Below are 14,909 nucleotides of genomic sequence, written 5' to 3'. Positions count from 1 at the left end.
AAGGCGACCCTCAGAATCCTTCTTTGATTTATTTCATTGCTTTGGAAGCACAAAATAAGTCACATGGAGAAAGTTTTAGCCTAAACATTTTCTAATGATGAGAAATCATAAGTGTTGCATAAGATAAGGTTATCACACGACTTAATGAGAGATTCAACAGTGTTCAGTAGAAACTACACCAGCATCAACACAACAAAATGTATTTGTCCAGACAGTGCAGCAAATGCTTCTTGAATGTGTGATGTGTTCTGGGTTCGAGAGCCGTAATGAGAAAGCAAAGGAGTTCAGAACTAGGTGAGACTCAAATGTAAAGCAGGAGGAGGAGGAGCTGGGAGATTGAGCACAGCTACTTGAGAGGGAAGCATCCCAGGTAAATGGGAAGAGCGTATTTGAAGACAAGGACATTGTCCATAAGAACCCACGGGGTCTGTGGGGATGGTAGAGAAGGCAGGACCACAGTCTGGCATTGAGTAAGAGAGCCACCATATGTCCAAAGCCATGCATTTCCAATATTCACATCACTCAGGCCAAGGGAGAGAGAGAGGCTTATCAAATTAATTTGGTTGAACATGTCACCTCATTCAGGACCAAAGCCAGTGTGACCATAGGTCTGCTGTTGATTGCTGACAACCCAGATGACATTCACATGCATGACACAGGACAGCCTTTCAAGAAACCCTGTTCACACTGAATCTTAAGAGAGTGAGGGGAAATTTGTATAGGGATAACTTTGAATCCAGCCATGGTTGAATTTAAAATGAAATTATTTACACAATAGGTGCTTCAATAAGTTTTAGGAGCCATGTGTTCCTAGCACACCTCTTACTGATGGCTGAGAACCTTCATCTAGCACATTTGAGAATTGATCTATGTGTCCCATACGCTAGGCACACCCGCCTCTGCTCTCCCGAGTTACAGAAGAGATGGATGCTTAACAGGCACCCATGTCTATTCATCATCAAAATTCTTTTGAATGCTCTGAATGAAGAAGCAAAGAATTCAATGAGATTAAAATAGAAAGCTGATCTAGATGGCATAGAGAGATAAGTCAAAGAACAGTTGAGCAGTTTTCTGGAGACCTGGCATAGCTTGAGACCTGGAGGATAAAGAGAGTAAAGATGTTGCCAGACAGAGAGGACAGCCTGTGGGCAGCTCAAAAATAGGACAGATGTGTGATGTGTTCAGTTCAAAGCACTGAAAGGCTGCTGCTGTATCCCGGTGGAGGATGACCTGGGGAGGTGGTCAGAGCCTGGACCACACGCGGTCCTCATCCTGAAAGTGCTGGCAGCCAGCGAACCCTTCCAGCAGGGGATGAGTAGGCCTGCCTGGGGAGATGTGTCTTCCAGAGGGGAGAGTGGACCTCCTGGGGAGCAACAAGGCCAGCCAGGACATGGTCTCACGGCTGGGATTAGAGGCAATGGTGACCAAGGCGTGAGAAGCAGCAGTAGGGATGGGCAGCAGGCCAGTGAGAGCAAGATTTCAGAGCAGGATTGCGTTGGCCTGCTGGTGAGTTGGACCTGGCCATGTCGTGAGGGAAAGTGGCAACTTTCAACAGGGGCTGAACTGGTGGTGTCCTCGAGTTTTTCTTGAGAGACACAGACCGTGGGAAAGGGCAGAGTTTGAACATGTTAAATTGGAGATACTTGTGAGACGGAAGGCACTGGAACCAGGCAAGCAATGAGATAAAGGGACCTGGGCTCAGAGCAGAGATTCCACACTGTGTGGGAGCCGTGAGCGCGTCAGTTCTCCTTCATTCCATGTATTGAGTGACACACCAGGAAAACCTACAGAGCAGGGGAAGAGGACCCAGCACTGAGTCTGAGAAACCCCAGCATGTGGAGATGGCGAGTTCAGGGAAGGAAAAGATTGGAACAAGTGGACCAAAGGGAGTTGCCAGAAAGAAAAACAAAAAGTGTGTGTGTGATTTAAAAAAAACAAAAACAAACTTCTAAGACAGGACAGTGGTTCATCATGGAGTGGCCAAGTGCTAAATGCTGCTGAGACTCAGGACAGTAGGCGAAGTTTAGGAGTTGCCACTGCAGCAACATGGAGTTTGATGACCGACACCTGTGGCTGGAGTGGAGCGGAGACAGTGGAAACCAGATTGGAGAGGACTGAAGATAAATGGGAGCAAAAAAGTGAACATTGACATGTAGGTGACTTTCTAGAAGTTTGTGAAGTATAGAGAGGAGAGCTAGAGGAAGAGAGGGTGCCATGGAAGGGACTGTGTGTGTGTGTGTGTGTGTGTGTGAGAGAGAGAGAGAGAGAGAGAGAGAGAGAGCGTGTGTTTCACACTGGATGCCCTGGCACGTGCATTTGTTGTTGGAGAAACCAGTAACAGCCCAATTAAATCGCCCCTTTTCCTGATGAGGTCAAGTTAGCCTGATCAAAATGTGGACCAGTCAGGCAAGAAGTCCCCCATGGGTGTGTGACGTGCTCAGCAGAGGGAAGAAGGATGTGCAGATCCGATGGTCTTCAGCTAATATCTCAGAAGGCACTTCTGAAACCTTTAGTAGGTACACTTGTGTTCATTAAAAGCTACTTCTCTGACACCTACGCCCAATCTTCAGTTATCAAATCCATATCCTACCTTGATTTTCATTCCAAGGAACTGAACTTGTAGCAGATAGTTCCTCAGAGCTCTCTTTTACAGCCCTCCACAGCAAGCCACACTATCCCCATCAGTGTTTTCTATCACATGCATCCATAAGACCCACAGGCAAGGCAACTATTCCTAATCCCTTCCTCCCATCTCCCCACCTAGACACCAACCTGAGACTTCCTAGCAGTCTTACCAAAGGCCTCCCTCAGGGATCACCTCATAGCACCATGACAAAAATCCCTAGCCTGGATCCTAAATCAGCCCCAATTCTGAACTCCTCTGTCCATACACTATATGGATGTCATTGCCAGGTGCCAATCTTTTCTCACAGTGGACCTCATAGCAGAAGGGAGATCGTATATACATGTAGACCATTCCATGAGGGAGCCTCAGTCTTCCTGTGTTACTGGCTTTTAAGCAGTAATCTAAAATCCTCTGCCTTGCAAGCCTTTGATTTAGAGGATAGGAAATCTTAATTACTATTCTTACTTTCATATCATTGTTGACACAAAACATGCTATAATCAAACAAACAAACTTCTAATGCAATCAGTGCAGTGTAATCTCGTGACTATCAAGCCTGGCCTGGATTCAGGAATAGAGTTCTATTTCTAACCTTGCCCTTGACTCACATAATGACCTTGGAGGGGTTACTGTGCCTCAGATTTTTTCATCTGTAAAATACCCACTTCCTAACTTGGAGGATGAACTTGATAATGTCTGTAAAATACTTGGAGCATTATCACATGTCATTCTTACTAGAATCCTGTCAACGTGTATGAATAGAAAGTGTGAAAAGTAGTCTGAGAGTAAGCTTGGAATATTATTGGCTTAAAAGAAGTCAGATATATTTGTGTCTGTGCTGACAATGTGAACGGCCCTAAAAAAACTGTGTTGACTAACCCTACTTATTTCTGGTTGTGCTTCGATCTCACTTTGAATGTTAACTCTAAACCGCTAACCTGTTTCTTTCCCTTTATCCACTTTTTCCACCCACCATTGCATGACATCAGGGTCAGTTTTGTGCATGACACCCGCTACCAGTATTGGTAGGTTTCAACCTTTTTTATTTGTCTTTTATATGATGTACAGTACCTTCACTTGCTTGAAATTTATGTCAGAGATGGTAGAAATGCTTAGGAAATAGTAAATCTGAAGGCTTATTTGGCTTTAGAGTTAATGTAGACATTTTTTAAAGATGTATTATTTAAGAAAATAATGATTTAAATGTGACCTCTTGTGTTAGAACCAATCACTCCAAAGGCCTAAAACCACAAGTACGAGTGTGCTTTTTTAATGATTTGTGTTTTGTTTCTCTTTATAGTTTATCTGGTATAGCATAAGAAAAACAGAGAGGCAGGCTAATTTCATCAATGTTTTAAAGTTCATAGTGGTGTGCCTTTATCTCCTCTTTGCTGTGTGTTAGAGTTATCAGAGTTTCCCAGAAGAATTTATTTTTTAAAAAATTATTCATGGATGTATTTTGAAATCAAATACCTAAACTGCCTGCTTGATGATCTTTTGTGTTAATTGACTTGTGATGATATTCTGTACCTCCACATTCCCTTAGATGTTAAATTTTAAAAGTAGATAGCTCCCTTCACACCTTTGAATGCCTTGGTACAAAAGTCTGTCTTGAGGACAGGCGGATTATTTCCACTCACAGACCAGAAAAACAAACATCGGCAAAATTTGGCTCTTTCAGCGTAACTGTGACTGTATAACTAAGAATTTATATCAAGGCCATGACTTTGTCTCTGCCATTTATTGATCAAAATAGTATACAATCCACAATCCAGTTTACATGGGCAATGCCAAATGGAAAAAAAAATTAATTAACTCCAAAGAATACCCTTATCCAAAACTGAGTCTGAATATTGAGCCTTCGATGTTACAGGATTTGTGATGATTCTGTGTTTGATAATCATACATTCTTACCTCATTGGGTATTACCTCTCGAATATTTAGAAACAGCCATTAAATCACTTCCACTCTATAGTATGAACTGGGAATGAATCTATTGTTAGAAATCAAATGTTTATGAATACATCAACCAAAGTAATCAGCTTTGGCCTTTCTGGGAATCACTGATTATGTTTTAAAACTTCCTTTAATTGTACTTGTAATAAGCTATTTTCCCTTTTTTATTTCTCTCCCATGCTTCCTTGCTTTGCATTGTGATTGCATGCCATCTGCTGGTTTAACCCATGATGGCTTGCTGCTCTGATATTCACCATGCCAAAACCACTTCTATTACCATAATGCTACACCCTCCTGTTCATTGCTCCCATGGTTCCCCTCCTGAAAGTACCCATGATGCACAGCGCTACGTCCGCCACTGTCTCTGCAGCAACAACTCCTGCAACAAGTGTCCCCTTCGCAGCAACAGCCACAGCCAATCAGGTTTGCTCCTTTTAAAGCTTTCTTTCACAAATCCCGAACTCTAAATGAGTGCTGATATTTAAAAAAAAAATTCTCGGTGAGAATTTTTTTTTCATGTTTATCCATCAAATTTTATTTTTTAATTAGTTTATAGCAAGCATTGACGGACAGGTTGCACTTATTTAGAGTTAACATTTACTGCCAATAATGATGTAGCTATGTTTTGTGTTGCACTGTTTGTTTTCGTACCTAATATTGTGTAATTAACCTGACAGGCTTAAATTCCTTTTAGTACAGCATTCATTATCCAGTGGTTTGTGAATTGCCACACCAAAACGGTAGACGCACACCCATGGGTGCTTCAAAAATGGCTCTATTTTGATTCGATTTGTTCAGACCCTACCATCTGGGGTGGAGGAAAAAAAATTCTCCTCTTAGAAAAGTCTCCCTTTATCATGAATGTTAAATTTGAGGTCTGAATAATTCTTATCAACGTCTGACCCTGGTCACCGGTCTGGAAACTCACTCCTCCCCACTTGACAATCCATTTGGATCCTGGAGTAAGAGCCACACCCTATTGGAAGAAGAGCACCTGCCACTGGTTCACAAAGGCTGGATATAACTGATTAGGAGAGTTTAACTCTGTTGGTTTGAGTGCATGTGCCAGCAGGACCACGGATGTGATATTTCCCAGGGAGACCCAGCCGACCACGTTCTGTGGTCCCCAGCTGGCTGTATCTCCGACCCTGACCCTACCACACATGGGCTCCTGGTCACCAGGAGACAGTGTGACATGACCTGGCATAAACTCTCACCCTGCCTAGAAAAACACTTTATTGCGCATGCCCTCCCTTCATTGAAGAACAATTTTGGTTTTTTGTTTTGTTTTGTGTTTTGTTTTGTTTTGTTTTTTTTAAAATAAAATCAACTGTGCTATTAAGGATGGAAAAGGACATACGAGGAGGCTAATAGGCCAGGCTAATAGGAGCAATGGTAAGTGGAGCCCTGAGAGCCACCGCCAGGGCAAGAAGGGCCCATCCAGGCTGCGTCCTGCAGGCTGGAAGGGCTGACTCATGCCCGAGAGGATCTGGAATCCCAGTGCTCTGGGTTTCGTCCTAAAAAGAGAGGTGGGAGGTAGGAATGAAAGTCAAAGCCTGTGGCAGTCCCACGGTGCCCTCACATTGCAGTCAAGCAGGAGAGATGGAGGAGCAAGGGAGTCCTAGGGGGCGCACAGGGGCAGGTACAAACCTTGTGACAGTCCTTCAGCTCGCCACTTGCACCTCAGAATTCCAGCTGTCCCTTGAGGAAGGCCAGCTCCGCTTCCAAACCAGTAGAACAAAGAGCAGCAAATCCATTTCCTTAGTTGGGAAGATTTCTTTTTTAAAATTCAGGGGATGGGAGAAGTAGGGGAGACCCTGGCACCCATCCATTGTTAGGGTCAAGCAGGTCTTTTCATGGGCCCTTTTTAGGGAAGCTGGACACCTGCTTCTTTTAAAGCTACATCTTGCCTCCTTTTGGACCCAATTTGTATTACACAGTACCATCCTAAGGAAACAGGTTTGAAGTACAATACTGAAGTAGTGTTTGCGATCGTAAAATTTTGACTTTTATGGCAAGTTGACTATTTCTGACTCTTAAAGATCTTTTCTAGGAAAAGAGGCTAACATAAGGAAATACTTTGGAGTTTCAGGATAAATTATATATTATAAATATATGGCCATGTGTCGCATATATGATTTGTAGTCTGATGATATGTTTGCCTTGTTTTATGGAAAAAAAGACATAAAGAGATTGAGACATGTGTAGATTTGTATATGTGTAATGAGATGGGGTGGGAAGCCTGTGGACTATTAGAAGCTGAGATGTATTGTTTTAAAGCAAGGTGTGATTGGTAGAGGAACTAATAAGTTTACTTCCAATTTAATCAAAGAATCATAATTAAAGGAATACTCACTAGCTTCAAGAATACTAGATTCTTGGTTTTGCAGTTTGTCAGATGTGATAGTTGCTATTCAATTTTATTTAAATGATTAAGTGAAATCCTTTACCAATTTTGTGTGTGTGCATGTGTGTGTGTGCAAACACACTAGGGATTAAACCCTGGGCCTTTCACATGCCAGGCAATTGCTCTACCTCTAAGCTACCTCCACAGCCCTTCTTTTTTAATTTTATTTTTGAGACAGGGTCTCGCTAAATTGCCCAGGGTGGCCTCAAACCTGTGATCCTCCTGCCTCAGCCTCCCAAGTAGCTGTGATTACAGGCGTGTGTCCCCCCATCTTTAGCAATTCTTGATGAGGCTCTGCTTACACATGAAAACCACAGAAAAATATATCATTGTAAACATAAATTCTCAGATATGATATTCTTTATGTATTTTTCAACAAGTTTCAAAGAGCAAAACACCTACAAAAAGAGCTTAGACATTCTCTTAGCACCTAAGAATAGGAAACTGAGATTGTTAATGACTGTGAAATATCAAGTTATCATCCTGTTAAGATTTTACTCTTTAAACTCAAAGCAAGCCAGGTCCATGTGATTACAGATGTCTTTTAAACATAATGAACCTCAGCTTTCTGGTGTGGGAAAGGAAGAGTAGAACCCTGTGGCCTCCGAGATTCCTGACTCTGAGATCACACAGGTAAACAAAGCAGAACGAGAGGAGGAGCCAGGCACTGCAGAGTTCATGTGCCAATCATCACCTGCTTCTGTCCTTCCTGGAGCCATCTGTCTTTAACACGAAACGCAAGTCGATTCGGACATTTTTTCAGTTAATTTGACCGATTCAGATTGTCATTGAGTATTTCAAATCTCTTAGGTACCTGTAACTAGATAGAGGCCATTCACAGGACAAAGAAGCTGGACTGACACTTCCCATGTCCAGTGATCTTTCCATGTCACCCCTTAGTGAGCCACAAGGAAGGGCCAATCCATAAGTCCCATCCTCAGGTCAGATCACCTTTTGTGGATGGTAAAACTGAAACAGAGGTCAACTACATTAACTTAAATGGCACAGAAAGGGTCTTGCCAGAGCCTAAGCAATCTGGCTCCAAGGTCTTGCTCTTAACCACCATGGTATATACTGTCTCGCTCGATGATAATAAATACATAACCCCAAATAAAATGTCAAGTGAGACTTGAAGCAACGAATTCCATTACTCTTCCGGAAAATGAAGTAGCCTTGCTCATTCAGCTCAAACTAAGAAGCAGCAAAACTGGGGAGATTAACTGAATTTAAGCAAGTCTTCCAGCTGGTTATGTAATAGTCAGGTCATGTTTAAAGACCGTAGAGTTGATCCCATTAATTCTATGTGATATTATAGTCAGTGAAAACTACCAATAATTTCTATAGAAGATAAAACGAATTAGTCATTAATCTTGGTGAAGCAGATTCATGGGTTTCTTTTGTCATAGACTCCACTCCTAGCCTCTTCCAGCTTCACACGCAGCTCGGCAATAAGCAAAATCTCAAAAGAAAATGATGATAACATGTAAATTAGTCAATTTCAGTCCACTAACAAGGGACCAGAATGTGCAAATTTGTAGATGCCTATATTGAAACAGATTTAAGAGTGTACATGAAAAGAGGTAGAGATAAACAGCTTAGTGTGTGGATTACCTAGCTTTATTCATATGATAGAAAATTTTATTTAATAAAATGAGAATGCAGATTAAAATTTCTGTAACCGGAATGATTATGCTCCAAAGTCTTGCTCTTAACTACCATGGTCTACTGTCTCTCTCCATGATTATAAATGCATAACCCCAAATAAAATGCCTTTGTATTTTTTATTCAAGAATTATTCTCCCTTTTCAAAGCAGGGGTAGAAAATAATTTCCAAATGAAGGTATTTCAAGTTTTAGCTTCCTCGTTTATATACAGAGGTTATACAGTTCCTCTAGTAACATCCTGAAAGGTCCAATTAAAATAGAGGCTGTACTCTGAGTCTTCCGGGAACCCCCTGCCTCATCTAAAAATGTTTTTTCTACCCTCTGAATTCTGTGACTTTGGATATCTCTAAAGCATTATCAAGAGATAAAAGGAAGGCAAGTGCTGTGAGGGACGGCAGAGTGTACCAGGAGAACCAGCGATCTGATGGTGCAGAGTGCAGCTTGAAGGAGTGGCTGGCTCTAGGTACCGTAGACTCCTTAATGCCAGGCTAAAGGGTTCGGCCCCCGTTTGGCTGCTGAAGGGTTTTCAAGCCATAATAGTGATGGAAATAGTATCTTAGAAGACAGAGCAGATGGATCTGAGGCAGGAGCATCTGCAGAGACCATTAAGTGATTTTAACAAGAACCTGAGCCAGGGCAGTGGTAGCTGGCAAGTGGCCCATTCTGTCTTGCCTTTGCCCATTTACACAGGGAGTGTTACTTTTAGCGCAAGAGGAATATAGAAAGATTTCAGACTGTGGCAGAACCTGTCCAAAGAAATGACAGGTGGCAGAAAGACAGATGCAGATGGACTGAAAGGTAGACTACAGGTAGTTGCTTCTTGGAACCTGAACTCAGCTGATCCCAGGACTTTGCGGGTGGCCTCTCTGGTCAGATGTCTCCCATATGCTCACCTCAGCAGGTGGCTTCCCACTACCTATCTGGATGCTACCAAAGTTCAAAGTCTCCAGGCCTGTTCTTGAAAGAAAATCTCTTTAGATGTAGAGAGAGTCCACACTGTCCATGTCTCTATGACAGCTCTGTGGACAGTGAGGACAGAGTCCATCTAGGTCATACTGATTTGAGTCCATACTAGGAAGAAAAACAGATTGGAGATGAGAGATCTTTCTGGAGCACCCCCAAGCAGTGCCTTAAAAGCTGATGAAGTCAGATGATGTGTCTGGGAATGTATTAACAGACACTTGATCACATCTCCAAAAAGAGATGCTTCGTCTTAATGATAACCCCAAGGCCTGCCGCATCTTCTGAACCCTCCTCCAAAGATCAACTCCACCAACAGAGAGTTGGCCTTAAAAACTGTTTAGAAAATTAGTTGGTAATATATCCTACATTCATAGCCATCTATTTATTGGAATATTTAAATATATTAGAAAATTCCATTTTCCAGGTTTGCTATAGATGATAATTTCAACAAATCTTGTTAGAAAAAAAAATAAAATAATTATGTGTAATCGGAATCCAATATTATGCTTCGTCTGGCCTGCTGTTAGTGTCTAAAGGGCAAAGAGAAAATCTCAAAAGCTTCCCATTCCACTTCGCCCTCACTGACGCATGTCAACACAAACCTTAAAGCTACTGTGTGCACATTCTTGGCTACGTGAGTTAACCTGTGTCAGCCAAGAAATGCAGAAAGGTAGGGTCATGTTTGACTTCATCTCTCTGGGATCTCAGAGTTTTATGAAATAGCTATTATTCAATGCCATCTGTTGGGACTATATTCAGACAAATGTAGGAGGCATTCAACATTCCCCGCTATTCACCACTTGACCCATTTTGGGGGCCTGTGATTGTTTCACAAGAAAAAAATCTTGGTTCTGCAAGGCCGCAGTGTGGGAGGAGTGGGCTCCTGTCAGCTCTTGTCTCCTGAAATACACAGCCAAGTGTCTGCCCTCTCCGTGCAGATGATCAGCCTGGGAAACACATTTTCCTCACAGTTTGCTGGCTCCTGGGAGCGCAGTACAGAACACAGCTGGGCCCCACATAGGCTGTTCTCCAAAACAGCAGATACAGCAACTGTCAGAACCTAGCCCTTGCAAAATAGCCCTCTGGGCTGAGGCATCTCGGTCAGCATTATACTGCCAACTTGGTTGAGACACCTTGAACTTTTTGCTTATATCCAGATTTTAGAGAAGGGGTTCAGTTTCAGGAATGGATCTGGTTGCTTCAAAGGAGGTAGACTGTCCCATCAAATATTTTATGGCAAAGACAGGATTGGGTGTGTGCGCACTTATGAGTGTGTGTGTGCACATGCACACGTGTGCACAGAAGATAGGAGATTGAGACTGAAGACTATTATTTTAAAAACTATAAAAATTGCATCATTTGGGGCTGAGGTTATGGCTTATGGCTCAGTGGTAGAGCGCTTGCCCAACATGTATGAGGCACTGGGTTCGATCTTCAGCACCACATAATAATTAAATAAATAAACAGTAAAGGTACATCAACAACTGAAAAATATTTTTTAAAAATTGCAGTATTTGCACTCAGTTAATGCTACTACCTAACCTGCTTAGCAATTTGAGTCTAAATTCCATTGTGCAGCAGGAATAGGTTATTGGAACCCAGACTTGCTCCTATGGTCAAAAAAAAGAGGTTTTTTTTTTGTTTATTTGTTTTTTTTTAAGGTGGGGTGCTCTGCCTGTCTTAGGTGAACACAGGTGTCTGAGACCAACATAGAAGTAGATGATTTTTTTTCTAAGAAGTTAGAAAATAAGGGGTCAATAGGCCTTTTATTTTTCTGTCTCAGAAGCAGCTGCCTTGCAGGTCTATCATGAGGTTCAATTAATAAATGTATTTGCAGATTCTCCAAGGAAAGACTAAGTTATGTAAGCTTTGCGAGCTAGTACATTTTCATTTTTCATGAATAATTTACACCTCATGGTGAGAAGCTAGGGTAGAATTCTTTTGTATATAGCACCTAAAGACATAATATCATTCCAATTTTGTGCAGCTGAAGAGAAAATGTCAAGAGTCCTTCTGTGGAACTTCCCTGCCTCATGGATCGTCCTATTTATTATACCTCAAATCCCATCCTCTTTTGCATTTTGATGGAATTGGGGGGTGGGATTTTTTTGGATGGAAAGTCACATTCCCCGTAGTATGTTGGCTTTTGTTGATGGTAGTAAAACCATGCTCCATTTCTCTAATTTTAGTTTTCCTCCTTTGAGTGGAGTGAATATGTAGTTCATCCAATGTGTGTGATTTCCAGCTTTAGGTTTGTAAGGCAAGCGAGAGGCTGCAGTGCGGGAATCCGGACCCATTTTCAGGGGCTGACTGATGAGCAGGGTCTTATTCTTCACGAGGGCTGCTATGAACAGAGGAACATGTTTTCTCCCTGTTTCTTTACCTACCCAACTCTTCCGCTGCCTTCTGCACTTCCGCCCGTGTGTCAGGGAAGGGGCCAGCTCTTCTGTGCAGGTGATGGGGCAATGAGACACACCCAAAGGTGACTCCACTTGACAGATACGATGCCACCCATGTCCAGCCACAGACCAGTTGGTTTAGGTCTGGCCTCTGAGCCCCTTCCCTCCAGGACTTGGCTCTAGGCAGTGACTTCCAAGGCTAGACGTGTCCAAGAGTCCCCTAGTTGAGGGAGATGCTAAAGACCTTCAGGGGTTCTCTGTTCAGCCAAAGAGATATGAATTGATCAGAGGTCAGAGCACATCACTTAGAAAAATGAAAACAAAAACCAGTCCATATGCAAATGTCGCTTCATGGGAAGTAAGCTGCATTCTGGGCCTTATCCCTGAGGTAGCTAGGGATGGATCTCTGAGGTGTGTGGAAACTAGATAAAGGATAGGTAAACACAGTTTGAAATTTAAAGAGCAGAGATGAGGTTGGGGTAAAAGGAAAAGGCAGCTCACACCAGCATCCTACATTGCATATGTTTTTGAATGTAACCCTATTAGGTGGGCTCTGTTTTCCCTTTTGCATGTAAAGAAACTAAAGTTCAGCATTAGTCACAGCTTTAACAAGTGGTAGAGCCTACATCTGACTTTAAGTCTGTTGTTTGTTGGCTTTCCATCAGTGTGTCAAAATGCTCGAGGGAAGCAACATAAAAAGAGGAAAGGTTAATTTTGGTTCATGGTTTGCAAGCTTTAGTCCATGGTCGGGTGGCCCATTTGCACTGGGGCTTGTGGCGAGGTAGCTGTCATGGCGGGAGCACATGGTGAAGGAGGCGTGTTCATCGCATGGTGACCTGGAAGTGAAAGGGAGAGAGGCAGAGCCAGGGTTGCAGTCTCCTCACCACCTAACTTCCATCCCCTGCGTTCCATCACCTCCCAGTAACACCAAGCTGAAGCCCAAGTCGTTAACACCCTGGCCTTTGGGGAACATTCCAGATCCAAACTCTAACAGTCAGTGCTTCCCCCCGACCTTATTTCTCTCATAGCAGCATGTGTGGTTTAGAAAGGAATTTCAGGATCAGTCTCGGACTTCATCTCCTGACACATGCAGACAGAGCAGCTGTGCTTACCACAGTTCCAAACGGGGGCATCAGGGCTTGTGAGCTCAGTGGTTTGCTTTGGCCCATGCTGCAGTGAGGGGGACAGTAGAGGTGGACGATGCAGTGGGCAGCCCCAGAAGGTACCACTGAGAGGTGAGGAGGGGCTGAGTTCCTGAGGGCCTCCAATGGCAGCATGAGAACCAAGCAGGAAGTGTTCAGTGAGACACTTGGAAATGAGACACTCCAGGGAAGCTCTCAGCTATCTCTTTGACCTCTTTCTCTGATGAAGTGATGAAATCAAGATTCAGAGAAAATCAGGTGTGTGTGTGTGTGCGCGCGCACGCGCGTGCGCGCGGGGGTGGGGGGTGTGAATAATCATGAACCACAGAAGTCCAGAGAGGTTAAGTCTTGTCCTTTGCTCACCCCAAGGTGGCCCCTACAGCACTGGTGGATTCCAGCACCTTCCTCCTCTCCACCACAGAACCTTCCTGAGACATTTCTCCCACTGACTTTAATAAAAAGAATGGTTCTTGTCTATACATCTTCACTTTGATTTGCACTAGAACAAAAAAAATCAAAAAAAAGAAAACAAAATGACTTGTACTAGAACAAATTTGTTGACAAAATGTATTTTCTGACATCAGCTTATGAAAAACTATAGCTATTCTAGCAATTAGAATCCATCATGCTTCAGCATCAAGAATAATATGCTGGGCCTTTGGGTCTGTGTGTTTTGTTTTCAGTGGTCAAATGATATTACTCTAACCATCAATCCCCTTGCTCTGTAGTATCACAGATCTCAGAGCTTATTTGATAAGCTTCCTGCAGTCAAATGCAGACGGTGTTCACTATTCACCACAAGACATTTCTGGAAGGAACGTCATGAAACTGATCATTATAAAATGTCACCCATTTCCCCCAGCCACAGGTGCACCAGGCATTATAGGTCTGACCCAAGACCAGTATCAACTGAATCAAGGGATGAAAGGCAGGAAGTCATAACAGCAAATTAACCCCAATCACACCACCTGTACAACAGCATCTTTAAAAAATTAAGATGCAGGTTACATCATAAATTGGAATAGTAGCCCAGGTGAGCAAAGTGGCTTATCTAACTCACATAAACAGCAAGGAGACCAGGTGGAGAACCCTGTTATGCATCCTGCCTAGAACAATCTTTTCCCTTTCACCAACAGCCTTAAATGATCATGGAAGGGCCCCGAGGACCTCAGAGCATGGGACAGCACAAACATAACTCAAGCCACCATGCATAATGAAGCTTACCATGTGCCAGGCAGGGCGCTCAGCCTTTTGTGTGAATTATCTCAATAAACCCCAAATGACCCTGTAAGGGATGTTATTATCCCACTCCATAGATGAGGAAACTCAGTTAAAGAAGCAGAAAAACTCACCGAGGATCATCCTATAAAGTGGCAGAACCAGGTTCATAACTTTCTCCAAGCTCCTAATCCTTTATTTTCCAATGAGAGAAGGACCTGGAAGGTTCAGTGACTTACTCAGAGCTGACTGAGGGGTAAGAACCTCAGTCTCCTACCCTTACCCCTTCCCCACTTCTTATGGCCTCTTTCCCTCTACCAACCATGGTTCAGCGTGAATGTGCTAATGGTACTTCCTTTTTCTTTTTTTCTTTTTTGAGCAATCAATAACTTTGCTTCCTCCTTAGAATTTAGAAAGTTTTTTTTGAGGAATCAAAAAGATAGCCAGAGAAGTTCAACTTGATTCCTTCTTTTTCTCCAAGTACTTTTTTCCAGGATTAATTTCCTCACTGTTCTTCCATTAATCATTCTTTCAA

The 14,909-nt window shown here is 42.8% G+C and overlaps 1 protein-coding gene across 9 annotated transcripts in view; it reads left to right on the top strand.

Annotated features, from left to right (window-relative positions):
- Positions 1-14,909, top strand: part of Mbnl2 (muscleblind like splicing regulator 2) — a 151,405-nt gene that overhangs the window by 120,777 nt on the left and 15,719 nt on the right. For 3 of the 9 annotated variants that reach the window (XM_058582777.1, XM_058582779.1, XM_058582778.1), the window contains one exon: positions 3,615-3,650. The exons of 2 other annotated variants lie outside the window; for them this stretch is intronic. In XM_058582777.1, the coding sequence (XP_058438760.1) occupies positions 3,615-3,650 (36 nt within the window). Of the gene's footprint in view, positions 1-3,614; positions 3,651-4,909; positions 5,005-14,909 lie in introns of all 9 variants that reach the window. 4 more of the 9 variants (XM_046454883.2, XM_046454889.2, XM_046454887.2 and 1 more) reach the window with 2 other exon arrangements.

Source organism: Marmota monax, unplaced genomic scaffold (genome assembly GCF_021218885.2).
Source record: "Marmota monax isolate L192 unplaced genomic scaffold, Marmota_monax_Labrador192_F-V1.1 WCK01_AAM20220418_F8-fsc00026, whole genome shotgun sequence".
Classification (NCBI taxonomy): domain Eukaryota; kingdom Metazoa; phylum Chordata; class Mammalia; order Rodentia; family Sciuridae; genus Marmota; species Marmota monax.
This window is presented reverse-complemented; position numbering and strand designations above follow the sequence as displayed.